The following is a 16213-nucleotide window of genomic DNA, read 5'->3' as shown; positions in this document are numbered from 1 at the left end:
CCTCCACACATACCTTCCTCCCCACCCCAAACCACACTGCGCCCCTGCTGCCCAGAGCCCTGAACCCCAGCGGCCAGAGGCACAGCCCACGCTCCTGGGCCAGAATTCCAGCCCTCCGCAGTCAGGCCACAGCCACTCAGGGCCCATCCCCCACACTGCTGCTCTGTGGACGCCCCAGCACCCCACACCGGTGCCTCTGGGGTCCCCTCTGCCTAGGATGCCTTCCCTGCCACCTTCTCCACCCGACAAGACTCTGTCCCATCCTTCGAGGCCAGTTCAGATGTCCCCTCCTCCAGGAAGCCTGCTCAGATCCCACCACACCATGGGACTGTCCAGCTTCCCCAGGCCCTGACCAGGTCTCTCCAGGAGCTGTCACTCCTACCTTGCTACTCCTTGTTCCTTTCTGAGTCTCCCTCCGGCACTCCTTCTTCCTTCCCCTTGTCCCCAAACGGGGCCTGCCATCATTTCACCCTTTGCTGTGTTTTATGGCTGCTGTTTCCCCTGCTGGCACAATCTGTTCCTCAGCTCTAGGCCTTTGGTCAGGCTGGCCCCTTTCTTGTGCAGCGTCCTGCTCTCTCGACATATCCGCTCTCACCCCTCAAGGCCCAGCCTGTGTCAGCTGCAAAGGCTCCCCCTCCCCAGGCTTCCATGCATGTACATCGGCAGATTCTGGGCAGCCCCTGGCTCAGAAATGCACTCAGTTATGTCTCTGCACCCTTGCGTGGCCCTTTTCTGCCTTGGCTCTGATGTCCGTCTTCCCAGAGGAGGGACCTGACCTCTACTTCACCCTCGGGTCTCAGCGCCAGCAGGGAATGGGGATGGCAGGCCGGGTTTGGGGCTCAGGGGCCAGAAGTGAAGGCTGCTCTCGTTGAGCTGGTGTATGCTGGGTCCTCTGCAGATGCCTCACCATGTAGCCCCACTGAGCCTTCTCAGCACCCAGCGGGCGGAGCCTGGGAGCAAGCCCCTTTGCAGAGGAGGGGGCCGTCACCACCCAGGCTGCCTCGGCCACCAGCTCCCACCCAACTCCGCCCAGCCCGAGCCCAGAACACGAGTGACCGCCGGTCCCGCTCTGTCTTGCAGTGGAGCGTGACCGTACCCTGGGCCACCAGGAGCCCCACTGGAAGGAGTTCCGCTTTGACCTGACCCAGATCCCAGAGGGGGAGATGGTCACAGCCGCTGAGTTCCGGATTTACAAGATGGCCAGCACCCACCTGCTCAACGGGACCCTGCACGTCAGCATGTTCGAGGTGGTCAGAGAGCAGTCCAACAGGTGCCCGCCCCACGCCCCGCCTCCCGGTCGAGCCTCTGTAGGTGTATCGGGCCCAGCCCCGGAGGGGACATGTCCCAGAGGCCAGAAGGGGAGCTCCCTGGAGAGCACACCCCCAGAGACAGAAAGATACTTGACCCCAGGCCTCGTGTCACTGTGGAGAGTGACCCAGAACCAGTCCTGCTGCAAGTCCGTGCCCCGCTGTCCTGGGGCAGGACCTTGGGCAGGTCACTGAGCTCCTGGGCCTCAGTTTCCACATCGCTGCATGGGTGCAGTAACACCTTTGTGGGGTAGATGCAGTGAGATGAGGAGAGTGAGGCACCCGCCCGAGCCAGGCAGGCGCCCACTCGTGGTCCACAGGAGGGCCCTAGAAACAGAGAGGCAGCTGTGCCAGCCCTCGGTTAATTGTTCTTTCGTGTCCACAGGGAGTCTGACTTGTTCTTTTTGGATCTTCAGACGCTCCGAGCTGGGGACGAGGGCTGGCTGGTGTTGGACGTGACAGCAGCCAGTGACCGCTGGTTGTTGAGCCGGAACAAGGACCTGGGGCTCCGCCTCTATGTGGAAACGGACGATGGTGAGGCCCAGGGTTGGGCGGCAGACCTTCTCCCGGGGTGCTCCTCTGGCGCTGCTGGCAGCCGAGAGGGCTGCAGCCCCCTCCCTGGGCCCTGGAGGCCTGGCCTTTCTTAGCCCTGCGCCTGGGGTGACAATCCCTGCCCCGCCGTGGGGGTCAGCAGGGTGCAGGGGCCAGGTTCCCGCAGCAGGGGCCCCCTACCCCAGTGCTCTCCCTCCTCTCCTTGTGCGGAACCCACGCTTGAGCTGCTAAGAGAGAGTCTGTGTTTTCCCTCTCCAGGAGCAAGCGTGTAGGCTGGGAGGTCCCCTACTGGGCAGGGCAGGAGGGGAAGCGGTTACACCCTCAGACTTGATCAGAGAGGCTTGGGCTTGAATCCCAGCCCTGCAGTGCTCTCACTCGATGACCTTGCAGGATACTTACCTGCTAAGCCTCCGTTTCCTCATCTGTAGAATGAGGATCACACCTTCATTCGTTCCATAGGTATCTGGGGAAGAGCTTCCGTTATGGCAGGAGGTGGGATGGAGAGGCCGAAGGTGGGCACAAGATTGGCGTATCTGAGCTGCAGGAAGGGGCGGCCGTGGCTGGAGCGGGGGGGGGCCAGGGCAGATGGGAGAGGAGACTGAGAGCTGGCATGGCGCATTCTTTTTTTTAAGATTATATTTATTTTTTAACGTTTATTTATTTTTGAGAGAGAGAGCGTGAGCCAGGGAGGGGCACAGGGGGACAGAGGATCCAAAGCAGGCTCTGCACTGATGACAGAGAGCTGATGTGGGGCTCAGACTCATGAACTGAGAGATCATGACCTGAGCCAGAGTCGGACGCTTAACCAACTGAACCAGCCGGGGAGGGCCCCCAAGATTTTATTTTTAAGTAATGTCTGCACCCAACGTGGGGCTTGAACTCACAACGCTGAGGTTAAGCGTCGCATGCTTTACCAACTGAGCCTGCCAGGCGCTCCGGGCCCTCTGTGGGTAAACCAGGGCCTGGTGTTGGAGCGTGGGGGGTAGCTCACTGTATTTCATAGCAGTGGAGGATGGCAGGATCTGAAAAGAGCCCCCTGAGAACACCCCCCCCGGCCCCCCCCAAGGAGGACATCACTCCACCCCTCAGTGTGACAACGCTTAGCGACCTGCTTCCCAAAGTACAGTCGGGACGGGGTGGGGGAAGTAAGTTCACAGAGGAGAAAGCTGAGCGTGCTGCCTTGGCAGGTGATCAGGGTTCACGTGAATGTCACGTACCTCCCGTGTCCCCTTGACATGAAGGGATGGGAAGGGCCCTTCATCTCATGGTCTTCCCCCCAAAACCCACACCCCGTCTAACCGTGAGAAAAACCCAGACAAAGGGAAATGGAAGGACGTACGGCAGAGTGCCCGTCAGGTCCTTCTGCAAACCGTCATAATTAAAAAGCAAATCTGGGGGCGCCTGGGTGGCGCAGTCGGTTTAAGCGTCCGACTTCAGCCAGGTCACGATCTCGCGGTCCATGAGTTCGAGACCCGCGTCGGGCTCTGGGCTGATGGCTCAGAGCCTGGAGCCTGTTTCCGATTCTGTGTCTCCCTCTCTCTCTGCCCCTCGCCCGTTCATGCTCTGTCTCTCTCTGTCCCAAAAATAAATAAAAAACGTTGAAAAAAAAATTAAAAAAAAAAAAAAAAAAAAAAGCAAATCTGAGGGGCGCCTGGGTGGCGCAGTCGGTTAAGCGTCTGACTTCAGCCAGGTCACGATCTCGCGGTCCGTGAGTTCGAGCCCCGCGTCGGGCTCTGGGCTGATGGCTCAGAGCCTGGAGCCTGTTTCCGATTCTGTGTCTCCCTCTCTCTCTGCCCCTCCCCTGTTCATGCTCTGTCTTTCTCTGTCCCAAAAATAAATAAACGTTGAAAAAAAAAATTTTTGAAAAAAAATAAAAAGCAAATCTGAGCTCGTGTGAGAGCCCAGAGGCGCCTAAGCAGTTGTAGCAGCTGACGGCCATGTGGGATCCGGGCAGGGACCCTGGAAGAGAGAGAGGACATGGGGAAGACCGGCGAGATCCGAATATATCGTGTTAATTTATCATATTGGTTCATCAGTTGTGACAAATCCACGGCCCTAACGTAAATGTTAACATTTCCCAGGGGAAACCGGCTCTGGGTCTCCGGGGACTCTGGGCTGTCGGTGCAATTTTTCTGTAAATCTCAACTAGGATAAAATAAAACCTTTCTCCGTATGTATCCAGAACGGCCCGCCCCTGACGTGAGCAAGGAGGGTGGTGTGTGGGGGACAAGAGCGCCGTCACAGAGGCTCAGGAGCCACCCAGCGTGCAGGTGGAGTGGGGAGGAACTTGTTGGTAGCGGCAGAAATGGAGAAAAGTGGGCAGCGGAGGAATCACGGAAAATGTGGAGTGAGCCAGGGGCCCATTTTTAATAGATTTGTGTCTGAGTGAAAGAAGAGGAGGGGGCAGGTCTGAGGCAGCAACCCCAGAGCACTTTCTTTGGCGATGAGGTCATTGGGAGCCCTGGTAGACGTCCAGATGGCCGGTCATCCAGGACAGGTGAGCGCGGGGGTGGGCGGCGCAGGTGTGGGAAGCGCGGCCGTCTGGGTGGCCTGAGGGCCAGGGGACTGGAGCAGGTCACCCGGGAAGGGGGTGGTGACGGAGAAGGAAGGGGACCACCCAGAGTTGGGGGTGTCCGACAGGGAGAGGTGCGCCCAGAAGGGGCCCTGCGAAGGACCTCCCTTGCCCCCAGGGCTTTGGGCTGGACATGGGCGGCCTTCCCGCCAACCCTGAGGACTCAGGGTCGCGTCTTCCCCTCAGGAACGCCGCTGCCTCCGCAGCGGGGGACGCAGGGTCCGGAATCCCCTTGGGGGAGGGGCCACTCGTTGTGGGCAGGGGCGCCGGGGCCACCCGGTGTGAGCGTCACCGCCCCACGCACCCTCCCTGCTCTGTGACGAGGTGGTGGCGGCTGGCGTTGGCCTGTCCCCCGCCGGTCTCAGACCAGGGCCCGGAGCCGGAGCGCATGATGACCGTCCTCCAGAGGCTCGCCGGGCGCTCGGGCACCGCGTTCCCGCCAGCCGCTGGGGGCCCACGCTGGCCGAGGCCGAGGGCGGTGTGTGCGGCCTGGCCACCATCGCTCGCGCCCGCGTCAAATTCTATGCAGATCCTGTGGAGGCCGTCAAAGACATCGTGGACAGGGCTAAGATCATGGTCAGCGGCTTCGTGCTCTGCGGGATTCCAGAGAACCTGATTCAGGAGCTGCTCCGCACGTGCGTCAAGGCTTGACCGTGGTCAGCAGCAACGTGGGTTGGACGATTTCGGGCCGGGCCTGTTACTGGAGGCCAAGCAGATCTCCCGCCTCATCTCCTACGTAGGGGAGAACACGCTGTGCGAGCGCCAGTACCTGGCGGGCGAGCTGGAGCTGGAGCTGACGCCCCAGGGCACCCTGGCCGAGCGCATCCGTGCCGGGGGCGCCGGGGTGTCCGCCTTCTACACGCCAATGGCCTACAGGACCCTGGTTCAGGAGGGAGGCGCCCCCATCAGGTCCGCGCCCGACGGCCACATCGCCATCATGAGCCAGCCCCGAGAGGTGAGGGAGTTCCACGGGCACCACTATCTTCTGGAGTAGGCCGTCACCGCCGATTTTGCTCTGGTGAAGGGGTGGAAGGCCGACCGCGCCGGGAACGTCATCTTCAGAAAAAGCGCCAGGAATTTCAACGTGCCCATGTGCAAAGCTGCGGAAACCTCTGTGGTGGAGGTGGAAGAAATCGTGGATGTGGGGACCTTTGCCCTCGAAGACATCCACGTTCCTAACATTTATGTCGACCGCGTGATTCAGGGAGAAAAACACGAGAAAAGAATTGAGCATCTAGCCCTCAGGAAGGAGCACGATGAAAAAGCCGAGTCTGCAGATGACCCCGGCGCCCGAATTGTCAAGCGGGCAGCTCTTGAATTTGACTATGGCATGTATGCCAATCTGGGCATAGGAATCCCGCTCCTGGCCAGCAACTGCATCAGCCCGGACATGACTGTTCATCTTCACAGTGAACATGGCATCCTGGGCTTGGGGCCGTTCCCACCCAAAGATGAGGTGGATGCAGATCTCGTCAACGCGAGCAAGCAGACGGTGAGCATTTTCCCCAGGGGCTGTTTCTTCTCCAGCGATGACTCATTCACCATGATTCCAGGCGGGCACCTCGACCTCACCATGCTGGAGCCATGCAGGTCTCCAAATATGGTGACCTGGCTAACTGGATGATACCCGGGAAGAAGGTGAAAGGCATGGGGGGGGGGGGGGGGGCATGGACTTGGTGTCCAGTCCCAAGACCAGAGCGGTGGTCACCATGGCGCACTGCACCAAGGCCAACGAACCCAAAATCTTGGAGAAGCGTACCATGCCGCTGACCGGGAAGCGCTGTGTGGACCGGATCATCACTGACAAGGCCGTGTTCGACGTGCACAAGAAGAAAGGCCTGACGCTGATGGAGCTCTGGGACGGGCTGACCGTGGACAACGTCACAGAGCACGGGCAGCCCTTCGCCGTGTCACCGAACCTCAGACCCATGCAGCAGGTGGCCGCCTGACCCGGGAAAGGAAGCACTGGTCAGAGGGTGTGTTTCATTTTCGCCACTGCGTCTCACCCAGAGGGGGTGTCATCACGCCTGTCCGTTCGTCTGACCGGTTCTCCTGGCGTCTCAGACTTGGCTACCGCCAGACAGACTATTCTCTCAAGAGGAACATGGCTTTAATTAAAAACAAAAGGAGATCATTGGTGTTCCTCTTGCATGTTCTGTGAGTCCTGAGTTAGGTCTGGTTCCGTCGTCGGGCACTCGGACGCCCTCCTCACTGTGATGTTTACGTTAAATTCCTGCAGCTCGGATGATCCCACAGGAAGGCTTTCACCGAGGAGCCTTCTCTCCGGAACGAGCCACGAAATGTGGGGGGAAGTGATGAGGGAGGAGTAACCACCCCCGTATCCCCAAGGCTCCTTCCAGTGTCAGCCCCTGCAGCTGACCCCCCTCCCGTCCCAGCAGGATCGTTCCTGAGCGGTGCCTCTACGTGTCCGGTGCATTTGTTTGTGGGAGGTGATGTCATAGATCAAAGTTTAGTCTCTGGACTGATTAGTGCAACCAACTTGGCCCGGGGCCCCAGGTCTAGAGCCCGGCTGTTTAAGGGCTGACCTTTGCCAGCTGAGCAGGACTGGGATGGTTTCACAGTGAATCAGACACCCGCTAATGGAACAGACACGTAGCATCGTGTACGTGTATGTCTGTATCCTGTATGAGAAGTACACATGTGTTCCATATGTATGTACGTACATGTGCCTGTGTGTGTGTGTGTGTATGTGTGTCAGGGTGGCAACACTGAGGTGATGTACAGGAAGTAGAGCAGTTGGCACTGTGTTCTAAGGAGCATAAAAGTCAGTAATCACCTCCTGTCGTTTAGTTTAAGAAAATACCATGGGAGGGGCTCTTAGGTGGCTGAGTTGGTTGAGCATCCGACTCCTGCTCCGGTCATGATCTCACAGTTTCCAGTTTGTAAGTTCGAGCCTCACGACTGGCTCGCTGCTGTCCAGCACAGAGCCCACTGCAGAGCCTCTGTTCCCCTCTCTCTCCGCCCCTCCCCCACTCACGTTTCCTCTCTCTCTCTCTCTCTCTCTCTCTCTCTCTGAAAAATAGAAACATTCAAACAAAGAAAAAGGAAAATTTCACAGGAAATGGGAATGAAGAGATCTACCCCTTTCTCGTCTTTTAATGAAAGCCGGGAAATAACCTAAATGTCTAAAGTTAAGCTAATCTCTAAATATTATGGTACATTTTCTCAAAGGAATTTTATGCATTTGAAACGTTCATAGTGGAGACATTTTAACAGCAGTGAACATGTTTATGTGAAAAAGTTGGAAAACATACAGACTTCTTTGTTAAGATGACCATTGTGTAAAAGTTCAGGTGACATGAAAATATTCCAGAAAGATGAAAACGATGTGTTGGGGTGGGCAGAGGTTTCTGAGTGATATTTCTTCCCCAGAGGTTACCTTACAGTTGCCCTTGTGTTACTTTGACAGTTAAGAAATCAAGAGGTCATTTGGAAATACAAAGAGGTACAGGAAGTTGGTTTCATTGGTGGAGTCGACATTTCCAGGGATCGTGAGTGTGTTTCTCAGGGCATCCTCATCTCTAAGCAGCTGTGGGGTCAAATCCCATTTTTAGGGGTGTCCCTCTTCCAAGCCGGAGGTCCCCATCATGTCCAGCCCACAGCCTTTTCTCTCTTTTTTAACCCACAAACCCGGGAGTAAGACCTTCAGTGGGTAAGAACTTGGGATCTGACTGAACCGCGGCTCCAGGACTTTGGCCAGATGTCTCTGCCCCACTGAACCCGGGGTCTTGTTTGTGGATGTCAGGGCACAGTTAGTGCCCTGCTCTTGGCAGTGCTGGGCAGAGCAAGCCCTGGCTACGTGCTGGTGGCTGCTGCAATCTGCTGGGTCATAAATCCATCCACACCCCCAGAACGTATGGGGTGGAAGGGAGAACTCGGGCCTTGGAGCGCTCAGATGGACATGGGAACCGTGGTTCTGCGAGCCCCCGGCAGAGTGGCTATGACGTTTCTCAGCGAAGCATGAGGTCCAGGGGGACTGTGGAGACACATAAAGTCACGTGTGTGAACTAACTCGAAACCTATAAAGTGCTTCACAGATGGCATTGTTCACCGTTATCGCGAGTAATGACCCTGTGTTCGCGAGGCCCCCCTCCCTCCGTCTCCCTCGGACCTGGGACTCCTGTTTCCAGAGGAGCAAACTGAGGCCCTCTGCCTCCGTGCTCCTGGGCCCAAGCAGGCCCTGGCAGGAGGGTCCCCGCTGTCCCACGTGCACGGCCCCTGCCTGCGAGTGATCACCCTCTCTCCTCTCTCCGTCTCAGGGCACAGCGTGGATCCTGGCCTGGCCGGCCTGCTGGGGCGACGGGCACCGGGCTCCAAACAGCCTTTCCTGGTCACTTTTTTCAGGGCGAGCCCTGGTCCCGTCCGAGCCCCTCGGGCAGCGAGGCCCCTGAAGAGGAGGCCACCCAAGAAAACCAACGAGCTGCCACACCCGAACAAACTCCCGGGGATCTTTGGTGAGGTCTGGGAGGGGCCTGGGGCGGGGCCCGGGAGCCACCTGGAGGGGACAGAACCCTCTGGGTCCTCAGTAGGTTCAGGCCGGGGTCACCCTCCAGCACTGTTCTGTGGACCAGCCTCTGCCCTCTCCGTCCCTGCCACCCAGAAGTGCTTTCTCTGCCCTCCCCTGGCTCCCAGGGCTTTTTCCAGAAGTCTCCATCAGAATCAGGTGCCCCATCCTCCGGGCAGCACAGCCCCTGGGGACCCTGCAGGATGCACAACTGTTTATGCGGAGGTCTCCCCCGCAGACTGAGCCCCTCAGGATCAGGAGTGGGCCTGCCCTGCCCTCCTCTCCTCCACGGGGAGTCCGCCCTTTGGCCTCCGTGAGCCACTCGATCCTGTGGAATGGGGGCGGCAGGAGAGGTGGGATGAGGTCACTACAGAAAAGGAGCCACTGATGGCCCAGGGTCCCCTGGGCTGTTTACTGAAGCATCGGGAGGGCCCACAGGTTGGAACTCAGGGGAGGCTGGGGTGAGTGCAGGGTTCCTCTGTAGCTATCGGACCCACCTGGAGCCATCGAAGTTTCTCGAGCTGGGTCGTGACACCAGCAGAGCTGCAGGATGGGCTTAATGAGATCAAATGCGTCTGTTTCACTGCATTCATTTATTCACCAAGTGTGCCCGGTGGGGTGTCCCCCGCCCTGGGAGCTCCCTGTGGAAGCTGCCCAGAGCAGGAACCCCAGAACAGACCTGGCTTCTGTCCCTGCAGATGACGTTCACGGCACCGACGGCCGGCAGGTTTGCCGGCGGCACGAGCTCTACGTCAGCTTCCAGGACCTCGGCTGGCTGGTAATTTGACTCTCCTCCTTCTTACATGACGGTCCCCACCCGGAGATGATAGGTGTATCTCCAGGGGCAGCTAGAATTATGGGTGACTTTAATTTTCTCATGCATTAGGTTCTTCAGTGTTTTCTGAAGGGAATATGTCTTTCTTTTATAGTGAGAAGGTGCTTTCTGGTGAAAACCATGGAAATGGGGATAGTCTGAATCCTCAGCCAGAACATGTCAGGGCTGCAACAGGGAAACCGAGGCTGGGAGGGCAGTGCGTGTGCACGTCTGCTGGGACAGCAGCTCTAGAAGATGCAGGCAGTGGGGCGGGTGGGGAGGATGATGCCCAGTGCACGTGAAGGGGACAGAGCTGTGCCCAGCCCTGCCTGCCGAGGGCCTCCCAGTGGACGACAGGCCTCTTGGGGGAGCCTGCCTGCAGGGACCCTAGGCTTGGCTGATGGGGCTGGGGCTGCAGGTGGGTAAGGGGCAGCCCTGAGTCGTCTTGTGCCGTGTGCTGGATTCAGGGGCTCAGTGTGGGGGGGCATCTGGATGGCACTCACTTTCTCCTCTTTCCCCCCCCCCCAGGATTGGGTCATTGCTCCCCAAGGCTACTCGGCCTATTACTGTGAGGGGGAGTGCTCCTTCCCGCTGGACTCGTGCATGAACGCCACCAACCACGCCATCCTGCAGTCCCTGGTCAGTACCGCGTCCATCCTGTCCCCACCCACGGGGAGAGGGCTCGTGCAGCCAGGTGGATGGAAGCGCCTGCTCGGGTCTCAGGGAGCTCTCCCCACCCTTCCCTGTGGGCACACGCAGTTAACTTCCCATGTCTGTACAGGAACTGGTCCCTATGTGGCCACGTTCACATGTAGACCCCTAGGCATCTGAATCCACACACACCTGACTTACCCTGACTGCTTGTGCACACCCAGATCCGTGCCCTGCACATGCACGTGTAAGGCATTCACGTACATACGTGGGCACCCAGATTTACAAGACATGCTTGCTTCTGGTCACACATCACACCACAACACACACATAACATGTGCATCCCACCTGTGTACCTGTGTGCTCTAAACACACATCACCGTGTCCCCTGGCATCCTCGGCCTCCTGTTGCACAGATGCCTGTGGGGTGAGTGACAGGCATGTGCATTCAGCCATCTGCTGCACAGTGTATGAGGAGAGCGTTACAGGTGTGACCTGGGTGACGTGCTGGGCTTTGCCCCCCACTTCTGTTCACCTCCCCATTGTCTTTTTCCTGGTCCCTTAGTTCTTTGTGTCTCCCACAGGAAGTAAATGCTTTTGATCCTGTCTGGGTTACCTTTAAATGCCGAATAATAGTTTCTGTGAGGAGCTTTGTTGCTGCTGTTTATTGCTAAGCGTTTTAAAAGTTTGTTGATAATAGGATTGAGATTTCTTTCTCGAACGTTTACCTAGAAGCCTACTTCCTGGTGTCACTGCCCCTATGTTAATCTAGTAAGAGGTTAAGTAATGCCCCTGAGTGAGAGTAAACATCACTAACAGCGGCTTTGACCTTGTGGTCACACTGCCTTTCTCACATCAAGTGGGAGTTGCTGCCCTCAGGGACTGCTTTCCTGGGAAAAGCTTGGTCGTGAAGAGACACACATGGTTCTCCTGGCCCACAAGGGTGTGCAGCTCCCAAGTCAGGATAGCTGGGTGGGCTCGGGCTGCAGGGAGGCATGGGGGGCCGGGAAGGTGAGGTCAGAGGTGGGCCCGGGAGGGAAGCGGGACCTGCAGGTCTGAGGAGGGGCCAGGCTGAAGCTCTGGATGTCAGAGTGGCATGGGGCTGTCCCTCCAGTCCTGAGAACAGGTGAGCTTCTCTGGGGAGACGGCAGATGCAGGAGTGGAGGTGAGGACTGGCCTCCTCCATGGGGAGGCCGGGCAGTGATGGGGGACTTGGGGTGTCGTGAAGGCAAGAGAAGGAAGCATTTCCCTCTAGGCTCATCCTCTTAGCCCTTCTCCACACAGCAGCTGGGGATCCCACTAAAGCACAACCTAGCACCTCGTTCTCAGTTGAGAAACTTGGTCTCGCTTCCTACCATTCCCAGGAGGAAGGTTGAGCCCTTGGCCTGGGACGCAGGACCCCTCGTGAGCCACCCTGCCGACCTCGCCAGTGTCCCCACATGTTCTAGTACCCTCATCTCCCTGCATAGGCTGTTTCTCACCTTCCTGCCTTTGCACCTGCTGTGCCCTCCACCTGCTGTGCCTCCTCCCCTGCCCTGGGCCCAGCCACCCCCTGCTCCCCTTGCACGCCTCATGTCTGTGGCCCTTCCCTGCCAGGGGTCGTCACCACGCTCACGCTCCCAGTGCTAAAGGCCTGCTTTGTTGTGCCGCTCCGGTGGGTCCTGGTTGTCTGCTGGAATATTCCCCATCTCCCTGTCCCTCCTCACTGAGTCTGTGAAAGCAGGGACCATGTCTGGGACATTTCTGTGCCCCATGCTGGCAGAGCTGGCACAAGACACATGTCCTAGATACATTTGTGTTGGAAATGAGAAAAGTACCATTCTACCCATTTGGCAGAGGAGAAAACGAGGCCCACAGATGCGCAATTTGTACCCAAAGATGCACAGCCAGTAAGTGACAGACCCTTGGATTTGGTCTCCCGGTGGCTCAAAAATGAGCTGGGTGGAATGGCACATTAGCTTCCCGAAGTCATCCTGTTTGGTGCCAGATGGAATAAAAGACCTTCTTTCTGTCACTCATCTGACAAAGCTCTCGTCTGGGGCGTGGGGGAGGTCTCAGAAAGGCCGTACCCCCGCAGTGCTCAACTTCTCTCCAGCACCCCGACTTGGGCAAGACCCTCCCCTGTTCCCAGTCATTCAGAGCCCATGGCTGGGGCAGGCAGGCAGTGTCGCCTAGTTTTTCACGTGGGCCCATGAAGGCCAAGCCGGGCCACCGCATTTGGAGGTGGGGAAGTTGGGAGCAGTGGCACCCAGGTCCTGTCTGGCTGGACATCCCCACAGCGGCCTCGGCCTCCCCCTGGGCCCCTGAGAGGCTGTTGGGCCCTGAGCCAGCTGGTGTCCTCCCGGCAGGCTGGCTCAGAGCTGGGCACAGGGGAGTGGGGGCCAGACAGATTCCCCCACCAGACAGCTTCATCCGGGTCCTGCTCGGCTGCGTCCGAGAGGGTGGGGGGCCCTGGGCTGCACGACACAGGGATGGAGCAGGTGTCCTCTTCTCTCCTGCCTCCCCACAGCCTCGGGCCGCCTTCGGGCCTGCAGGTGGGGGGCCCTGACCCGGAATTCCGTGTAAACTGCGGCTCGTCCTGCCAGGGCTTGGGAGAAATATTTTTAGGAAGCTGAAAATGGGCCGTTCCTCAGGCAGGCTCTCTCTTGGCAGTAAGGCTGTTCAGAGGGCAGCAGGTCAGCACACCCCGTCCAAGTTCCGCCACACCTGAGAGCCATGCGACTCTGGGCACCATGCAGGGTCTCCGTGCCCTCCGTCTTGGTCGGCCCAGAACAGTAGTTGCCTTAGAAGTTGTTATCAGGGGTGGCAAGTGCCTTGAGGAGTAACAGCACTGAACATGAGGATGGACCTAGGATTCTAGGTCTCTCCTGTTCTGTGATCGTTCACTGGCTCACAGCTGGGGGGGGAGACAGATGGCAAACAGCTAATGGGGACAAGATATGATCAGGGATGTTACAGGAGCACATGGGAGGAGCGGAGGGGACCCCAGAGGGGTGGTGCGGCAGAGGGACTGGGCACACCATGTGCTGGAGACCAGTGAGCGGGTCGTGGCCTCTGAGGAGAGTGAATGTGGAGGGAGGGAGTCAGCTGGTGCGGAGAAGGGGTGAAGGGGGGCGGGGTGGGGAACATCTACAGGTTAGCGCCAGCACGGGCTGCAGAGGATGGAGCCGGGGAGGGTGAGCAGCTGGAGACTCTGGGGTCGGTGGGACCTGGGAGTCGTGGGAGAAGGCCGCGGTACTCACACCTGACTGCCGTCCCTCCCCTGGCCAGGTGCACCTGATGAAGCCGGATGCGGTCCCCAAGGCGTGCTGCGCCCCCACGAAGCTGAGCGCCACCTCCGTGCTCTACTATGATAGCAGCAACAATGTCATCCTGCGCAAGCACCGCAACATGGTGGTCAGGGCCTGTGGCTGCCACTGAGGCCCGGCCCCGCCGCTGCAGAGCCTCCCGCCTGGATCAGGCCCCTCTCCAGATGCAGAAAACTCTCAGACCCAGCCGACCTCAGGGGGGTGGGGGGGGATGGAGGGGTGGGCCCCCAGAGATCAACATATCTATGCCCTTCTTTTCTTCCTGCCAGGGCTGGATCTTCTCCAGGCCTCTCTGCCCCTTCCCTGCCTGAGGTTTGTGAAAATCTTTTGGCCTCCAGGCCTGGTGGTCTGAGTCACTGAGCAGGTTCTCTCCCAGCCTCCTCCCCGAGAAGCACAGGCTGACCAGCATTTTGGGGTTGACACAAAAGTCCTATCTGAGGACCTATCCGTGTCCATTGCTGGTCCAGGCTTGTGGTGATTTGGGGTGAACTGAGGGGCACCTAGAACCCAAAATGGCTACCTCGGGCTCTTTACTATCCATCACAGGGCTTGGATGTGTGTAGACAGTCTAGTCTACCTCCGGTTGCCTGCCCCTCCCAGGTATTTCTGGGCACCTTTGTTAGAGTGTGGACTTGCCCTCATTGCTGTGTAGTTGTGGCTCTGAATCATCAAACTGCTAGCCACAGGTAGGCACGTGTGCCAACTCAAGAGCTGAATGAACCACATGATGTAGGGCTCAGGCCAATGGCATTTGTCTCTCCCGATCTTACTGCGTTGATCTGCCTCTGCTATCCGGGGAAGAGCTGCGGTGCATGGATTTTGGCCTTTGTAGAAACAAATAACTGGGGAGGTTTCATTCACCTATCTATCTGTCACCATGCCGAGCTCAGCTCCATGGAAAAGTTCTCTTTTTATTGAGCCTAGCATGGTAGAGAAATTGGGTGGCTCAGGATGACGATGCTGAGAACAGATGACATGACTACCTTTTCCCTTTGGCGTGGCAAACATCAATAATCTTGATTTTTTTTTTGCTTCCAAATCTGGATAGAATTTCAAAATGATTGGTATTAGAACTCCACTGTTTGCCATCTCCTGCCATAAGGAGCAATCCATTTCACCCACTGCAGTGCATCTGGGACACTGGGCAGCCTGGGGCCAGGTGTGGGGCAAGGGCAGGGTTTTCTCAGCACCTGCTTATGTCCAGTTGTCAAAATCAGGCTGGTCACCATAATCTGCATCACCCTGTGTGCCCAGGAGTGCTGTCCTGTCTCTCTAGGCCTGTGGACAAAAGAAAAGGTCCCTGTCCCACGGGAGTGACAGGCAGTAATTAGGCTGACCTGGGTGAAGGTTCCCGGAAACCACTGTTCTCCTCGGAGCAGCCGCCACAGGCAGTTGGAGTGTTTATTTGATTTCTGACTTGCTAAGCCTGTAATTTACCTGCTGGAGCAGACAGAGTCCAGCTGCCCGAGCCCTGAAATACTGTCATTAAAAGCAGATCCTGGGCCCGCCCAACCCACAGGCACAGCCCAGCCGAGGCAGAACCACCCCTGTGCCCAAAGACGCGCATCTCTGCCATCACTCTGCACCCTGAGGAGGGGCCCCAGACATCAGGCCTGGCAGCAGGTGTGGAGGCCAGGGGCCCTGCTGCAGGACAGCAGCCCCTCCACGGGGACCTGGAAGGGACTGTGGAGCAAATACAGAGAAAGAGACCCTGGGATAGAGAGCAGGTCCAGACTGTCTGCAAGGTGGAAAGTTCCCCCATCAGTTAAGGATCTAAACTCTGGCCTAGATGTTAAGAGAGCTGACCGGGTAGATGGTTTCCTCCTCTGGGTCTCATTTTCCCATGTGTACATGAAGGCATTCGGCTTTCTGGTCTCCAAAGGGCCTTCGGCTGGAAATCTTGTCTGCTAACCCTTTCTCACGCTGAGCCCAGATGCTGCCTCACAACCTTGAACTGGGGGCTCAGGTGGTGGTCACAGATCAGAGCTGGTATATAATATAGAACTGTTTGCCATTCTAGTCCTAATCTAACACTTCCATCTTCCTAACATCAAAGATGACCTTTTAGGCAAATGTAAGTTTAAAATTAGCCAATTATTTTGACAATTCTTTACTTCACTCTCGCATCTTTTGTGCCCAGCCAATAGCCCAACACAATTAGGGGTACACCAGGAATGTCTGTCAAATCACCCAAAGATTTATAGACAGGGATATATATACCTCACCTGTCCGGCTGGGCACAGCAGGAATGACTGGAGGTTGTAATCTTCCTTTTTCATGCACAACTGAAAAACAGGAAGCCTCTGCCTGCCTTCCTGGGTCAGACTTCCAGCAACTTCTGCCATTCAGGCAAATGAGATCAAATGGAGAAAGCCCTGAGCAGTGAAACCATTGTGAATGGACACAAAGCTCCTGCATTTTATGCCCTGTTTATTGCATGATACTGCATGCATTTATCGCATGTGTTAGATTTCCAGTTATCCG

At 57.4% G+C, this 16213-nt stretch overlaps 2 protein-coding genes and 1 long non-coding RNA gene across 5 annotated transcripts in view; 2 read left to right on the top strand and 1 right to left on the bottom strand.

Moving 5' to 3' along the window:
• The window catches only part of LOC147577938 (bone morphogenetic protein 8B), a 29771-nt gene extending 15859 nt beyond the window's left edge, over nt 1–13912 (top strand). The window contains exons 2-7 of one of the 2 annotated variants that reach the window (XM_086716573.1): nt 1081–1270; nt 1693–1841; nt 8712–8906; nt 9655–9734; nt 10299–10409; nt 13692–13912. In XM_086716573.1, the coding sequence (XP_086572699.1) occupies nt 1081–1270; nt 1693–1841; nt 8712–8906; nt 9655–9734; nt 10299–10409; nt 13692–13841 (875 nt within the window). In that variant the 3' untranslated portion in view covers nt 13842–13912. Of the gene's footprint in view, nt 1–1080; nt 1271–1692; nt 1842–8711; nt 8907–9654; nt 9735–10298; nt 11070–13691 lie in introns of those variants that run through there. The other variant, XM_086716572.1, reaches the window with a different exon arrangement.
• On the top strand, nt 4303–6511 carry OXCT2 (3-oxoacid CoA-transferase 2). The gene is given in 7 exon segments (XM_025935266.2): nt 4303–4356; nt 4618–4712; nt 4797–5074; nt 5077–5103; nt 5106–6005; nt 6008–6087; nt 6090–6511. Coding segments are annotated over 7 exon segments (1725 nt in total). The 3' UTR covers nt 6381–6511.
• Nucleotides 7534–13912, bottom strand: LOC147577939 (uncharacterized). 2 transcript variants are annotated; one of them, XR_015254622.1, is made up of 2 exons: nt 13666–13912; nt 7534–8428 (listed from the first exon to the last, which is right to left on the bottom strand). It is a non-coding gene; the product is annotated as an uncharacterized LOC147577939 (long non-coding RNA). The 2 variants fall into 2 exon arrangements; XR_015254623.1 differs by lacking the exon at nt 7534–8428 and adding an exon at nt 9806–13317.
• Nucleotides 13913–16213: the final 2301 nt, after the last annotated feature.

The sequence above is a fragment of the Puma concolor genome, chromosome C1 (genome assembly GCF_028749965.1).
Source record: "Puma concolor isolate L17-30 chromosome C1, mPumCon1.1.hap2, whole genome shotgun sequence".
Classification (NCBI taxonomy): Eukaryota; Metazoa; Chordata; class Mammalia; order Carnivora; family Felidae; genus Puma; species Puma concolor.
Note: the sequence above shows the minus strand (reverse complement) of the source record. Positions and strands in the feature narration are given on the sequence as shown.